We start from the raw sequence: 16478 nt of genomic DNA, 5'->3' as shown, positions 1-16478 counted from the left end.
AGTTTTGATTATAGCTATAGGGACACTAGTGTGGATCATGTTGGCAGTTTTATTGCGCACAATGACCAAGAGAGATGGAGGAATGTTGCAATACATCATTGAGCCAGAACTGTTCAGAGTAATCGATAAAGAAATGCATAGATATATATACAGAAAGGTAATTTATATTCAAGATATGTAAGAATAATATAAACATGTAGCCCATGCTAGTACTTCCAGTAATACAATTTTGTTGTGATCTGAAGCAGATGCTTCAACATTCTATAATATAGGCCTAAAACAACAATAAGACAAGTATAGGTCTGAGTCCAGTGTCTAAGTTGTAAATACTATGAAGCAGAAAAAAAACACCAAATGTGAGAGAGACAACTGGGAGAGTATACTTGTATCTTATACAAGAAACAGCATGTAGGATACAGTTTGAACATCAATGACATGTATTAAAAAAACAACTATGGGACTAAGTGGATGTTTAGTGAACGACTGATGGGGAACACATTGTAGCTTTAGTTCTACACTGCAATAACAGTAATGTAAGCACCATAGGGCAATTCATATAGTTGCTTCCTTTGCACACATTGAACTGTATTGTTTTTGCAAGGTTCAAAATGTATTTATAAAGCTTTAAAAACAGGAACATGTCTTTAGTTGTGGTGGGTGGCTCTTAAAAGAGCCTTTGTGTTGTTGGTTTAGCAGCAGCTTTACTTGGAGCTGGTGTACTTGGTCACAGCCTTGGTTCCCTCAGACACAGCGTGCTTTGCCAGCTCACCGGGCAGCAGCAGGCGGACAGCGGTCTGGATCTCCCTGGAAGTGATGGTGGAGCGCTTGTTGTAGTTAGCCAGACGGGAGGCCTCACCGGCGATGCGCTCAAAGATGTCGCCCACAAAGGAGTTCATGATGCCCATGGCTTTGGAGGAGATGCCGGTGTCTGGGTGGACCTGCTTCATCACCTTGTACACGTAGATGGCGTAGCTCTCCTTCCTGGACTTTCTCCTCTTCTTGCCGGTCTTGCTTGCAGTCTTGGTGACGGCTTTCTTTGAGCCCTTCTTGGCCGCTTTGGGGGGGTCTGGCATGATTGCTGACTGAGGTTTTTCCTGAATCAGACGATGCCTTCTGGATCACACACCAATTTATTTATATACACTCGATGCAAATATGACTGTGCTGTTGCTCGCACATGATTGGTTGTCTTCTGAGTAGGACAGTATGCGCTAAACAGTTAACCCTCCCTGAGTTATTTACTGTAGATAACAGAGGTGTGAAAAGTGTTTTATTCACTGACGAGAACAGAAAGTAAAGACAAACAACACTTCACAAGTTGATAGTTTAGAGTTTAGTTGCGAAATGGAAGTTTTTGGTACTGACCAGTGGTGGAAGAATTACTTTAGATCTTGTAGCCTTCTCAAGTAAAAGGAGCAACAACAGAGTATAGAAGTTCTCTCTTACAAGTAAAAGTCCTGCAGTAAAAATGTTACTTAAGTAAAAGTACAAAGGTATTGACATCAAAATAAAGGCCTACAGAAAGTGCAGAGTTATTTACTGTATGGAACAGAGGTATGAAAAGAGTTTAATTCACTGACAAGAACAGGAAGTAAAGACAAACAACTAGTGATGGCGAGCTGAAGCTTCATGAAGCACTGAAGCTTTCCAGGAAATTGGTTTGGAAAAGGGTTCATTTCTCGAGGCTTTATGTGCATGAAACCCCCTGGTGGTCAAAGAGTGTAAAACAGGCAGATATGATCTTAACCATGTGATCTGTGATATACTATATTTTGCACCAGTAAAGGCTGTGCGGAATGACTGGAAACAATGAACAAAATATATTACCATGTAATCCATTCATATCTATATAATATATAATATAATGACTATTTTCTAGTAAGTATATTATGAGTATATAACATACATGTATAATAAACAATAATTGTTTTGTGACTAATGCATCTTATGTGTGTAAACAAATCCTTTGGTCAATAATTGTATTGTAGTGTATTGTAATATAATATAATAATGGCAGGAGGGGTAATACTGGCAGTCAGCTGTGGAGCAGCTGTTGAAATAATCATCGGTTGTAGAAATTCAAGATTATATCAAATAGCATTAAAGAAAAAACATACTTATTAATATTATATATCATTTCTGTCAAAAGATCCCCCTAAATGCTACACACTGCTCCTTTAAATAAAGTGAAAAAATATCATTACATCTGTGCAAGAACAACACAAAAAATGTTGCAACCAGGAATTCTAGGTTCAAAACCCTGTTTCAAAACCTTTACGGTATAGAGAAACACAATGAAAATAAAACTGAAAAAAAATAGAGTTTTTAAGGGGGGAAAAAAGCTTAATGTTTATTTTGAACCATCCAAAGGATATGTGTCGAACCACAGTCCATGCCCTCATCCATCGGGTATCTTTGCCAAAAAGCTGCTTGATGTGCAAGGAAAGGCCACTACTGCGTCCAGCTACTTTGTACTGCCTCATAATGCTAATGCAGCAGTTTTGGTCTTTTTCAAGCTGCAAATTATCAGCTAAAGAATCCCGAATATATATTTGTGGCGAAAATGACACGGAAAGCTCTCTGAACAATCTTAAACTCTATTGAAAGTGCCCAGCATTGACATGTCATCAGACAGACATAACTCAATAATGGTTGAAAGTATATTTAAAGGTGAGTTAGGGCTAGCAACTGAGAGGTATTGATACTAGGGCCTGTACAAGGGCCAACATAAAGGACAGTATCAGGATCTGGGGCTGCATTGAGGCAGTCTAAAAGACTGCAGTGAAGCTAGCATGAGATACAGCATTGAGGCCAGTCTGAGGGACTACATTGAGGCCAGTCTGAGGGACTGAGGCCAGTCTGAGGGACTGCACTCAGGCCAGTCTGAGGGACTACACTGAGCAGTCTGAGGGACTGCACTGAGGCCAGTCTGAGGGACTGCACTGAGCAGTCTGAGGGACTGCACTGAGGCTAGTCTGAGGGACTGCACTGAGCAGTCTGAGGGACTGCACTGAGGCTAGTCTGAGGGACTGCACTGAGCAGTCTGAGGGACTGCATCGAGTCCAGTCTGAGGGACTGCATTGAGGATTGTTACCTAAAATGATTTGCTGCTTGGATAAGCTAACAATTACAGTAACTGGAATAATTATGTGGGGAACAGTTATTTCGCATGCTGAGAATCACAAGTATGTTAAACTCAGCATCATATCTGTAAAGGTTCTCATTGGTCGAGATCACTGGATATCTTGTAGTCTCACATCCAAGAGGCTTCATCAATATGGAACAGATTGATGAAAATGTCCTCTTGACTAAACAGACAAAGTCCAGTTGCTTTAAATTAACTCCTCCACTGGTGTCATGTAAAACTAGAGGGTTCCTGTGCTTTAAGAAGACAAGGAGAGTACTCTTTTTTAAAAATGATTGCTTAATGCGCTGAGTTTATTACATTTTTCACTTTTTTTTTTGCTAAGTTTACAATGTAATAACTTAATAAATAATGTAATAACTTATTACATTATTAACAAAACTGTTATTACATTGTGCGCTCAAGGTTGTATTACATTATGTGCTGATAATTACATTATGAGCTTTTATTACATTTAAATTAATACATTATGCGCAGTTATTACATTACGAGTTGCTACAACCCTTCTTTTTAAAAAATAAACTTATGCACCATTGGATACAATTGGACCACAGTTGTTCTGTCTTCAATAATAAATTGCATTCTATTGCTCATAAAACATTTGTGTTTGTAATATTTCCAAGGCATAAGGCATGTTATAAGTTATTATTAGGCAATAAGGTTGAGGGAATATGATATAACCTTGCAAACAAAACACTGTGGTCTACCGAAACAGTGCAGTCACTACCGAAACAGTGAGTATTTTGTAAAAAAATAAGGTATATTGAGTTATCAACTTAAATGTTATGATACTGATTGGTTAAATTCATGTTCAATTTAATCAAACCTTAACTCTGAAATCAATATAATCAGCGTTGTGCATTTTACAAAGAAAGATTGCATTTAGATTTTGATGAATCTTATGAATTGAACATAAAAAAAATTTTAAATTGTAATTTTCTAGAAAAATATGTAAAAATGTTCTTTAGAGGAGGGATGGAAACACAATCTTAAAGTTAGGTTAATATAAAAAAAAAATTATGATAGTGTATTACTATGTTTAGGTAGAGAGAAATTTAGGGAGAAGAAAAACATTCCAATCCAGTCTGAAAATACAATACCAAAATTGACTGTACTTTCATTAGATATTGGTACCCTAGATATAGTCTCTCTATATATATATATATATATATATATATATATATATATAAAGTTTTGGGAAGTAAATATCCAAATTTCAAAATGTTTACAACTCTGACTTTGCACCAATTCGGTAGAATGGCCCATATACAGTATGTATCAGTGAAACCGTGTTACTGTAATATTTAAATCCACTTACTACTATCCCAGACAGGCGATATTTATTTTGTAGATTAGTTTTCATTAATATAAACTATTAACTATTTATATTAAAATCAGTCCTCAGCAGAGGACATGTTCACAGTCACAGCGAGCAGCTCTGATAGGAAGTCTGGCTAAAGCCTCGGCCATCATCAGTGTGTTTGCTGCTCCCTCAATAACTTCACTTTATTAAACACTCATCAACAGCAGATGGTTGTTTTTACATTGAGTACCTGAACAAACATGTGGGCCAGTTGGAAAACGTCTTTTGATGGAGCTCTGATGCATTTTAAATCATTTTAGGAGAGAAATGAGTGAGAAAAGCCGCTGAGCAGTGCTGGCCACGGCGGTGATAGGTGAGGTTTGGCGGCTCCAAAAACAAAATGCAGAGAGCATCAGAGCTCTACATGACTTGAATATGAAGAGACACAAGTCCGCTATCGGCTCCATTCACTGTCAGCCTTCAGCACTTCTCCCACATGATGTTTTGAGTGTTTAATCAGTGAAGAGAAAACACAAGTGGCACGGCTTTCAGATGCTCAGAGGAGCCACGGGCTGGGTTGAGTCTCCACGGTTCTCATGGTGTGTTTAACTGCAGCCTCCTGCTCCGAGCTCTTCAACAGTCCAGTCTCACTCTCGTGTTGTCGTGAAGAGGAACTAAACTTCAGGAGGAAATGGCAGAAGAAGTAGCTCCAGTTCAAGCCGCCCCGGCGGCCAAAGCAGCCAAGAAGAAGGTCTCCAAACCGAAGAAGACTGGCCCCAGCGTCAGAGACCTCATCGTTAAAGCTGTGGCCGCATCCAAGGAGCGGAGCGGCGTGTCTCTGGCCGCCGTCAAGAAGGCTCTGGCTGCCGGAGGCTACGATGTGGACAAGAACAAGGCACGCGTCAAGACCAACATCAAGACCCTGGTGGCTAATGGGACTCTGGTCCAGCTCAAGGGGACCGGGGCCTCCGGCTCCTTCAAGATCAGCAAGCAGGCTGCAGAGAAGCCGAAGCCAGCCAAGAAAGCCGCTCCTAAAGCCAAGAAGCCCGCAGCCAAGAAACCCGCAGCGGCTAAAAAGCCCAAGACGGTGAAGAAGCCGGTAGCCGCGAAGAAATCCCCGAAGAAGGCGAAGAAACCCGCAGCGGCCAAGAAAGCAGTCAAGAGCCCCAAGAAACCAGCCAAGAGCCCCAAGAAGGCGACTAAGGCTCTCAAGGTGACCAAGAGTCCCAAGAAGGTGGTCAAAAAGGCCCCTGCAGTCAAGAAAGCTCCCGCTAAGAAGGTTGCCAAACCCAAAGCCAAGAAAGCAGCACCCAAGAAGAAGTGAGCTGTTCTCTGTCTGAACAAACACTCCGACAAAAAAAGGCTCTTTTAAGAGCCACCCATATCATCCTTAAAGAGCGATTACCTGTTAATTCTTACAGTTGACATTAACTGCAGAAATAAACATAATATTATATTTGGAGCTAGGAGGAGAAATAAACAAGGGCTTTTCACTTATTTATTACAATGATTAAAAATACTTGGCCCAGATGAAACCTACAAATAGTATGAAAAATAAATAGACCTCACAGGACAGCCAGCCATCTGATCTTAAAAGTGTTTCCTGTGTTACATATTATTGAGCTTTGTAGCTGTGTGAGGGAATAATATAATATGCAATTATTTGCTGTCTTCACATTTCCCTTTTTTTAATAACATAAATATCACAATGTTTCAAACCCAGTTGAATGTGGGCAGCACAACATGACCAATGCACTACAAATCTCCACATCAGAAGGCTGACACTAAAGCTAAGGAGCCAGTAAAGAATAGCACTAAATAATGTATAAAACCATTTATTTCAGGCAACTTATCTATATTATACTAATAAGAGCAATCATAATAACAGGCACACTACAAATGTATTACTTATATTTAATATTATTATAAACATTTATTATGTGTAACAAATGAAAAAATAATGTTAACTCCACCATTTCAAACCAGTGCCATCGCATCCTGAAATGGTCCATTCTGCATAATCAGTAGCTACTTCTACTTTTGTACTTTTGTAGGTCTTTATTTTGATGCCAATACTTTTGTACTTTTACTTAAGTAACATGTTTACTGCAGGACTTTTACTTGTAAGAGAGAACTTCTATACTGTTGTTTTTCTACTTTTATTAGAGAAGGCTACAAGATCTAAAGTACTCTTCTCACTACTGGTCAGCACCAAAAACTTCCATCAACTAAACTCTAAACTATCATCTTGTGAAGTGATGTTGTTGAATGTTGCGCATGCGCAGTCCCGGTCAGGAAACAACCAATCAGGTGCGAGCAACAGCACAGTCAGCTCTGCATCGAGTGGATATAAATACAGAATCTCTGCTCAGGATTATGTCAGTGGACTCGAGAGAAAACTGAACTACGAATCATGCCGGACGCCCCCTCAGTCAAAGCGCCCAAGAAGGGCTCAAAGAAAGCCGTCACCAAGACTGCAAGCAAGACCGGCAAGAAGAGGAGAAAGTCCAGGAAGGAGAGCTACGCCATCTACGTGTACAAGGTGATGAAGCAGGTCCACCCAGACACCGGCATCTCCTCCAAAGCCATGGGCATCATGAACTCCTTTGTGGGCGACATCTTTGAGCGCATCGCCGGTGAGGCCTCCCGTCTGGCTAACTACAACAAGCGCTCCACCATCACTTCCAGGGAGATCCAGACCGCTGTCCGCCTGCTGCTGCCCGGTGAGCTGGCAAAGCACGCCGTGTCCGAGGGAACCAAGGCTGTGACCAAGTACACCAGCTCCAAGTAAAGCTGCTGCTAAACCAACAACACAAAGGCTCTTTTAAGAGCCACCCACTACAACTAAAGACATGTTCCTGTTCTTAAAGCTTTATAAATACATTTTTAAAACATGTCGAACCACAGTGCAATATCCACAATTAAGCAATATATGAATTGTTCTCTGGTGCTGACTTTACTGTTATTGCAGTATACAGTGTATTTGTGCTACAATATATGGTCCCTGTCAGTCGTCCACTATCAACTTGGTCCCATAGATTTTAATTTTTATGTTATTGACAGTTGACTAGTATGAGCTGAATATGTTTACATGTTTCTTAATGTACATTTTAACATATTTATTACACATTGTAAATACTGCTCATACTGTACATATCTGGTATATTAATATCTACCCCTTAGTATTTATTCTATATTTATATGGAGTATTCTGTATGTTTCTCTTTTAATCACTTTGAACTTTACGGCTTTCAGCATTTCTGGTTAACTGCATTGTATCATTACCTGTACTATATGCAATGATGAAGTTGGATCTAATATAATAAAATAATCTGTTTTACCTTCTTTTCCAGGCTTTGAGTCAAATTTTGCTAAATTAGACAATTAAAAATTTAACAATCATTTAAGATTTTCTTTTTTTCCCCAGATAATTTCATGGATAATTAACTCCTTAAATAATCATGATTTGTACAGTACAAAAGAGAAGGAGTCATTTTCCACTTCCTTCAAATCACACAGAGCAGTCTGATTTCCTTTTTTTAATCAGTGTTGGGTTGCAGCATCAACATTCAACATCTCTCTCTCATTGTGCTCAATAAAACTGCCACCACAACCCAGTGTCCCTACTTGCTATAACCGAAACCCAAAATCCATACCAACTGGAAATCCCAACAATCAAATCCGCTAGCAGAACTTAGAGCAATAGAACATTTTCCTCCCATGATCAACGTTTCCATCTTTTTGTTCTATTCTTGTCGCGTTACATATAAACATGCTCCTAATGAACACTAACATACACAAAAAGATATGATTCTAATTCTGATTTATATGTAAACAGTGGTGTGTGTGTATGTAATGTGTAGTATTATAAAAGGAAGACAGCTCTTGATGTTGAGGAAATGGGTGGCCCTTAAAAGGACCTTTAGTTTCCATAACCAACAGTATGTGTTTATCCACTAAAGCTGCACAGAGCCCATGTCCTGTCTCTTCCGATCATACACCACATTAAAGGCGGGGTTGCTAAAGATTTTAGAAACATTTTTGGTATTGCTAGTTTCCCAAGATTGCCCAGCCTGCCTTCAACTGTTAAAACTGGTACATTGTCAATGTATTTGAAATAAATCCTGTCCCCTCTGCTTATTCATTATAGAATTTATTTCATTTGGAGGTATAAAAACATTTGATGATTCACATAAACACATTCTCTATTGATTGTATTGTCTGTTAGTTTACTAGCCTGAGCAAAATGAATTTCTCTTTGGGGACACCAATGACCATCTAATCTTATCTGATCTCAATAAACAGTTAGTGGGTTTTTGCCTTCAGGAGCGTCCACTGAACTTCAAAGTTGACAGATTAGCAGTGGCGGCAGGTGGACATATTTCTGGGTAGGGCTGTGGCACATCCAATCAATTCAGCAAACATCCCAGTATGATTTAATGCAAAGAGGCGAAGGTATCAAAAACACATTAGTACTTTGCAGTTAAATAATCAACAATGATTTTATTCCAACAGGAGCAGTAAAGAATGCTTAGAAAAAACTCTACCACTCTGTGTATAGTCTGAATAACATTTAAATTAATCTGTGACATTTTCGGTACACTAGTTGACGTTTTTGTCTTACTAGTTCGACAAAACTGCTCACTAGTCGACATGTGTGCGTGATTAGTTAACTAGTGAAGTACTGCAACTGTCATACACGTTAACTAGTGGAATTTTACCACATCACTAGTTAACTAGTGAAGAATATATCAGTACACTAGTAAACTAGTAAGGTAAAAAAAAACTAGTAAACATTTTGAGCCTCACTAGTTCACTAGTAAGGTCAAAAAGGCTTCAACTAGTTGATTAGTGAGCATTTTGACCCTCACTAGTTAACATGTAAGGTGCAACATGCAGCCACTAGTTAACTAGTTACAATTCCTCAGGCCAACATGTTAACTAGTGCACAACATGCAAATGAGGCAGGAGGGGTAATGACAAAATCCTGAGTCCTGATTGGTTTGTATTTTTTATTTTGAACTGGAATGCCAATAGAAAGCCTCAGAGTATGCTCCTTCCCCATCTCCTCATTAACATTTAGTGCAACTAGTGTGACTAGTGCACATGTTGGCCCTTACTAGTTAACTAGTGGCCCTTCTTGGCCTGCACTAAATAACTAGGAGGTAAAAAAGACCTTCACTAGTGCCACTAGTGAACATTTGTTCCCTAACTAGTTAACTAGTAAACATTTTGAGCCACACTAGTTAACAAGTCAGATCAAAATGCTTTAACTAGTTAACTAGTGCAGATAATTGTAGCTCACTAGTTAACTAGTGAGGTGCTTTACTAGTTAACATGTCAAAGCTCTTGCAGCTTAGTAGTTAACTAGCAAGACTGTCAGCTTTACTAATTTGGTCCAGAGGTCCACTAGTACATCACAAAGCTGACTGGTTTATCTTTGTTCCTACTAGTGTGGTGCACAGTCTCACTAGTAAGGCTTCCGTTGGAACTAGTTTGATAAAAGTGCCACTAGTTGCTGAAAAAAAGTGACTAGTAAGAGTTTTTGTTCAACTAGTTAGACAAAATGGCCAACTAGTTTAATTTCTTTTTTACATGTCATCATTGATGATCATCCTGCATGCAATACAAGAACATACTCACCCAGTTGTATCCATTTAGTGTTTTTTTCTGATCTATAGTATTTACAACTTAAAGAAACACTGGACTCAGAGGCCTATACTAATGTCTTATTCTTGTTGTTGGTAATTGATGTTTTAGGCCTATATCATAGAATGCTGTAGCATCTGATTTGGATCACTGGGTATAACAAAATTGTAGTACTGGAAAACTCGGAAGTACTAGCATGATCTGCATGTTTATATTATTCTTACTTGCATTTTAGCTTTTATTACATATCTTAAATCCTGCACATATCTGGAATATAAATCTATACCCTTTTACTGTATATATCTATGCTGGTGGGTTGCCAACATCGCCGTAGACCCTTGGAGCCTTTTACGTGGGTTGAGCCCTGCCCTGGGGGCACGACGCGGTTGGGGCGCACTGAGGACAGTTCGCCCCGGTCGACAGTCGCACCGGGAGCAGGGGGCCAGGTCCCTCCCCGGCGGGGAGCGAGGGGTGCAGCGAGCACTTTGTTCGCAGCCTTAGGAAGCGGCAAGGTCCGGGCGGGGAGCACTGTAACTTTTGCCCCGAGCCTTTCCAAGCCGACCTAGAGCCGGTCGCGGTGCACCGCCTCGTATGCGGGACTCCCCAGCCTGCCGTGTGTCGCTCACACCCTCCAGCTGGCTGTTAACGAGGGTCTTTTGGCACAGAGAAGTACTCGTATCGGTACTCGGTATCGGCGAGTACCCAAATGTAAGTACTTGTACTTGTACTCGGTCTGAAAAAAAGTGGTATCGGTGCATCCCTAATGCACTGTAATTCGTATATATCCCACAAAATGCATTTTTGTGTAATCCACATAATTGTGATTTAGTATAAGCCGGTGTTCATGTCCCGCGTGAAACCAGAAGTCAACATTGATTTATTTGTCTTACTTGTACTTCCATTTTTTTAACCCAAACCATGATCTTTTCTTAAACCTAACCAAGTAGTTTCCTGTGAAGACTGAAATTTATTTTGAAAAGACTGCATGCATGTATTGAGTGGAAATTGACGCCTGTTGCTGAACATTCGTAGGATAATGCACAGAAAATTAGGAATAACTTTTTTGCAAGACATCCTACGAAGCGTTGTATGAGGATGTGTTTGCCTGGTACAGCATGGCATATTTTCTGCCAGCTGCAGTTCCTGCCTCAACTGTTTATTTCTGTGATCATGTAGGAGAGCAGTGTAAAATGAAGAAACTCATTATAAAGAAAAATGGGACAACTGACAGTTACATCACAACTTCACACATTGGTTAAGTAGAGCTCCACAGAGGAGAGAGGTTTGTGTACGCTCTGGGCGCCACTACAATACAGTATATAATACGGTACAGTCAGAGTTTGGTAAATGAGCTCTCAGGCTACTGCTGCACTCCTTACTGCGAACGTGTGATCAAGATTAAACCAGCCCACTGTGAAACAGGGGCAAGCCATTCATTATTGATGATCGGATCCTTCTGAAGAATGCCCTAAATAGAGTGGTTGCATAAATAACAAATGTGTAGCTTGTGAGCCGCTGATGAGACTTTCCTGTTGTAGGGACCTGCCATTTCTGGTGGCAGACACAGTGAACTGTCTCCCAGAATCATGGAGGTATGCTCTCATTGGCTACAGTAACATTTCACACAGAGGTGTGAAAATCACACAGAACAAAACCAGAGGAATGTCCTTTGGTGAGCTGCTGCACTCTCTCTGCTCTTCATCTACTCAACCCAGGCTGACCTGGTTGAGGTGAACGGCTCTCAAGTCCAGAACTTGCAAAACAGTTCTGGTTCTGATCAATGGCCTGTTAGGAAACAGCCATTGCAACCAAGGAACCAAACGGCAGATGACGCGAGTGCTCTGCCCTTTCCACCAGCTAACTTCAAGCTATCAAGCAAAGAAGTTAGCACCAAACTAACAGCAAAGACGACCTCTTTGACTTGGAACCACAACTTCAACACATGGAATCACAAACCCTTTTCTTCCATGGATTGGTAACGTACTGGGCCTTAGCATTAGCAATCGCACAGGGCTGAGCAAGACTGTTCAACTTTGATTTCTAGAAAGTACTTGTATTGATTTGGTTTAATGTTATTCATTGAGTTTGACTGTGTTGATTTATCTGTATTTGATTTTTGGGTAACTGGCTTCGCCACATCTGATGTGTTTAGTTTATGCTTCACATAGACAAGGTCTTGCATGCAACTAACCATCTTTTCTAACCCACTGCATCTCTAACACACATAAAGATCACATACAGAAACTGTGAATTAGTTAAATATAAACATACAGCTTCAGATAATCTTAACCCCACATCACCCCCCTCTCTGTCCTTCTTCTCAGAAGAACAAAGAGGTCATGTGATGACATGCTGATGGCCATCTTTGATTCAGCCATCTTTGATTCAGCCATCTTTGTAGTTTTACAGTGCCCGCCATTTTGTTTGTAGGCCATACAGACATTTTGAGACAAGAAAACATCTTGTTTCCCCCCCCCTCTCTCTCTCTCTCTCACACACACACACACCCACACACACCCACACACACACACACACACACTTTGTTTGGTTTGTTTAGTTTAGTTATTTAGTTAGATTAATATTGTGTTTTGAACCTTTATTATCTTGTAAATAAATGTTTGTGGAATATACATGCTGGTCTCTTTAATGTTGTACAAGAGTGAATAATGCCAACCTCTGCTATGTCAAGAACTCCGATATCCTTCAACCTTTACTATCTATTTTGGTTATAGTTATTAATTTAATTATTAATCAACGTTCCAAATGGATAGTTTAGCATATATAATGAGACTATATTAACGTTTTGGTCATTGGTCTCTGATTCCAGGGTGGTGCCCCGTTTATTATTGATGTTTATTGATAATCTTTATTAATATTAATAATTATATTATTATTTATTAATTAATTTGCTAATAACCAAAACCTACCAAAGTAGAACCCCTACATAATGACGCCCCGTGTGAGGCATAGTCTTCTTGTTGGCAAATGTTCATAATTGTGCAATATTAATTTTCAGCATAATTTTTGGTCAAAAACAAAAATTCATATTCCACTTCTAAACAAACCAAAAGTGTTTACATTCTACACCACTAGTCTTCCACAGGAGTAGAAGTCCAGCTGTACTTTTAAACAAGTATATTGTGGTTAGAATTGTTATTTGAGAGATTTTGAGTATTAACACGTTAAGCCTTTAAGGTGTTAATTTTAATAATTTGCTTTTGCTGCTAATTCAAGTTGACCTACGCTGTAGACCTTGAAAGAATTTTGGTTCAGCATTTGAATACCACGTATTTAATGCAATCTAGTCTAGTCGTCATATTTTGCTGTTAATCTAAGTGTTCCTTTAATGACACAGCGTGCCACCGGCCCTGTGTAACATAGAGAGCTTGTACCCTGCTGTGTAACTGGCAAGCATTCCACAGCCTGAGTTAAGATAAGAGCCACAGTGTGCTACCAACCCTGTGATATAAGTTTGCAACCTAGCTGTTACTTCCACATGTTCCAGCTTGAGTCACCTTTAAGAAACATCATCACAACTGTTACTGCCCTGCATCTCAGTTAGTGCATGTTGTGTGTAAGCAAACTTATTTTATAAACCTTTGTTTACTTTACTGGCCTTTTGTTGATGCCCACTAGAATCACTAGTTGGTCCCCTCCTCCACAGGAGCTACTCCACAGGGAGCTACCCCCCATAGTGTAGGCCAGTGTATTGTTGTTTTGCTAGTGTACCTCCCAAACTACACCACAAGGTGTCTGCCAGCGCAACACCATAGCCAACAACATTGTTTTGTTTTCTACTAGACATCCTGTTTAGTTTCACCCTCCATTCCAGGTTTAACAATGGAGAACCCCTGTGTTGAGCTTTTTATTTCTTCCCTAGCACAGAGCCTAAACCCTGGATGCCCTGAACTCATCAGCAGGTTGAGTTTCAGTGAGTGCAGGAAAGAAATGGAATCGCTCCTCACAGACAGGTTTGATGCGCAGACTGCATCCAAAGACTCATTGTTAAAATGCTTACTTCTGATTTTTCACAGGCAAACCAGTCTTGCCATTCAGAGTAAAGCAGCCCTGGAAAAAGAGGTAGATAGCCTAAGAACGCAAAGTGCTGCTCTCCTCCATGAAGTTCAGACAGCTGATAAGAAAGCCATGCGTTACTTAGAAGACCTGCATTCAGCAGAGTTAGCTCTTTTTCAATATAAAGAAAAATTGTTAGGGCTTAGATTAGAATGTCTTTCTTTTTTCTTTTTTTTTTAAAGACTTTATTAATTTTTTTTACAATTTTACAGGAATTTGGTGAATATACATAGGATGTGACATGGATTACAATAGAATAATACAAAAAGAAAAGACAGTTATGCAAATAAAGTGCTATGTGGAGAAGTCATTGATTGTTCGTTAAAAGTGCCTCCTTGAGCGCACAAGGTTAGAGGTCAATTGATAAAGGCCGGAACCGGAAGGACCGGGCTCTGGGGCATGGGTAACCTCACAATGTTCAGGGTAAGATCACAGTGTTCAGGGTAAACATCACAATGTTCAGGGTAAACATCACAATGTTCAGGGTAAACATCACAATGTTCAGGGTAAACTTCGCAAAGTACAGGGTATCAGAAGTCCAGTTGGCTCCATGGGAGGATCTGGTTCTTGTCCAAAGTTCTCCTCCTTCTGAGGTCAGTCAGTATTTGCTTCACAACGGTATCGCTGTCAATCACAGTCTGTTCCAAGACCATGACGCACCTTGTTTTCCATAGCTTGAAGCAAGTGATGCTAATAATTAGTTGTGAAAGTTCTTTTTGTTTTACAGACATCTTTTCATCCAACAAACCATACATCACAGATTTATAACCGACTTCATGAGCCAGGCCGAGGCCTTGGAGCATGGACTAGACCTCCTGAGCTCTGTAACAGTCCATGAGCAGGTGTTGCTGCGTCTCGTCTTCGTTACAATAAATCATGGGACATGTTTTTGTAGTAACGTAACAACTCCATGAGACAACAGCTCTTACAGCAAGTCTGTTAACAGATATCAGCCACCGCACATCTCGAATGCTCTCTGAGAGGTTTTTAGTTTTCAATGTTTTAATTACTTCAGTACTTTCAGTGTCAGTTAAATATTTATGTTTTATTAGGCCACCATATTTAGAATCATTTATTTTTTTGAATATCATTTTACTTGGTAAGCCATTCCAGTCAATCTGCAAATCTTGGTATTGTGAGATGAAGTCTCCATATATCAATTTGTAATCAGGGCCTTGTCTGGCTCTACCTCTCCTCTTTCTCCACGTGGAGACATCTCCAACCCAGAGAGCCTTCCTGCAGATGGCAGCAGAGACATTTTTAATAAAAGCTATATGCAGTCTACTCCCCAGCTCAACAGCTCCTAACCCCCCGTATTCTTTGCTTTTAAACATTAGTTCTCTTTTAGTTACTTCCCTGGTTGTACCCCAGATTAAATTAACAGACTGTTTATTTAATTTAATTATCATTTTGTTGGATGGAGGGAAGATGTTGGCTAGGAAGAGGAGTTTGGATAGGATGACGGTTTTGACGATGTTAACTCTTGTTTTATAATTAGTGCTCTTGTTTTCCCATTTTTTCACCTCTTCTTTGATGTCACATAGTTTGTTTTCCCAGTTTCTTTCACTACATTCTCTATTACAAAAGGATACGCCCAGTATTTTAATTTCTTGATTAACTTTGATGTTAATATTTTGTCTGTCCCTCTCAGCTCCGATCCAAACTCCCTCAGTTTTATTTTGATTTAATTTGGCGCCAGATGCAAGTTCATATAGAGACAGATTATTTGTTAAAGCATCCATCTCTAACTGGTTTTTAATAATAACAGTTATGTCATCTGCGTACGCGATGGATGTAGTTCTGGGCATGTGCCCCGCCCTTGTACCGGAGATTAAACTGTCTGAGTTGATTTTCTTGATTAAGGGGCTTATGGCTAGGATGTACAAAGCAGTGCTCAGAGGGCAGCCCTGCTTTACACCTCTCTCCACTTCAAAGGGGTCAGTTAAAACACCGTTTACATTTATACAAATATTTGATTTGGTGTACAGGCATTTAACCATTTCAATGAATGTCTCAGGAAAGCCGTATGATTTCATCACGGCCCAGAGGTAGTCTCTGGAGACGTAATCGAAGGCCTTCTTTTGATCAAGGCTGACTATGTAGAAACCTTTTTTGTCTGGTTTGTGTATGATTTCTCTAAGTATACTTAGATTATCCCACATTAAACGACCTTTGATAGCACAGGTTTGTTCTTTATCTATTATTTTATCTAATATATCATTTAATCTATTCATAATTATTTTAGCTAATATTTTATAGTCGGTATTCATTATAGTTATATGCCTGTAATTATCGAGATCCGAGTCG

At 39.7% G+C, this 16478-nt stretch overlaps 3 protein-coding genes across 3 annotated transcripts; 2 read left to right on the top strand and 1 right to left on the bottom strand.

Moving 5' to 3' along the window:
• Positions 1 to 35: 35 nt before the first annotated feature.
• On the bottom strand, positions 36 to 1073 carry LOC141765796 (histone H2B 1/2-like). Its single transcript, XM_074632042.1, has one exon. The coding sequence runs from the start codon at positions 1071 to 1073 to the stop codon at positions 702 to 704; it is 372 nt and encodes a 123-aa protein (XP_074488143.1). The 3' UTR covers positions 36 to 701.
• Positions 1074 to 5076: 4003 nt separating this feature from the next.
• LOC141765794 (histone H1-like) lies at positions 5077 to 6335 on the top strand. Its single transcript, XM_074632040.1, has one exon. The coding sequence runs from the start codon at positions 5140 to 5142 to the stop codon at positions 5770 to 5772; it is 633 nt and encodes a 210-aa protein (XP_074488141.1). The 5' UTR covers positions 5077 to 5139; the 3' UTR covers positions 5773 to 6335.
• A 494-nt stretch (positions 6336 to 6829) lies between these two features.
• Positions 6830 to 7795, top strand: LOC141765795 (histone H2B 1.2-like). The gene has a single exon (XM_074632041.1). The coding sequence runs from the start codon at positions 6862 to 6864 to the stop codon at positions 7237 to 7239; it is 378 nt and encodes a 125-aa protein (XP_074488142.1). The 5' UTR covers positions 6830 to 6861; the 3' UTR covers positions 7240 to 7795.
• Positions 7796 to 16478: the final 8683 nt, after the last annotated feature.

This window comes from Sebastes fasciatus, chromosome 4 (genome assembly GCF_043250625.1).
Source record: "Sebastes fasciatus isolate fSebFas1 chromosome 4, fSebFas1.pri, whole genome shotgun sequence".
In the NCBI taxonomy this organism is placed as follows: domain Eukaryota; kingdom Metazoa; phylum Chordata; class Actinopteri; order Perciformes; family Sebastidae; genus Sebastes; species Sebastes fasciatus.
The sequence above is the reverse complement of the archived record's forward strand: the minus strand, read 5'-3'. Positions and strand labels throughout refer to the sequence as shown.

Coding starts and splice junctions, on each gene's coding strand:
- LOC141765796 (XM_074632042.1), bottom strand. CDS start 1,073: ATGCCAGACCCCCCCAAAGCGGCCAAGAAGGGCTCAAAGAAAGCCGTC.
- LOC141765794 (XM_074632040.1), top strand. CDS start 5,140: ATGGCAGAAGAAGTAGCTCCAGTTCAAGCCGCCCCGGCGGCCAAAGCA.
- LOC141765795 (XM_074632041.1), top strand. CDS start 6,862: ATGCCGGACGCCCCCTCAGTCAAAGCGCCCAAGAAGGGCTCAAAGAAA.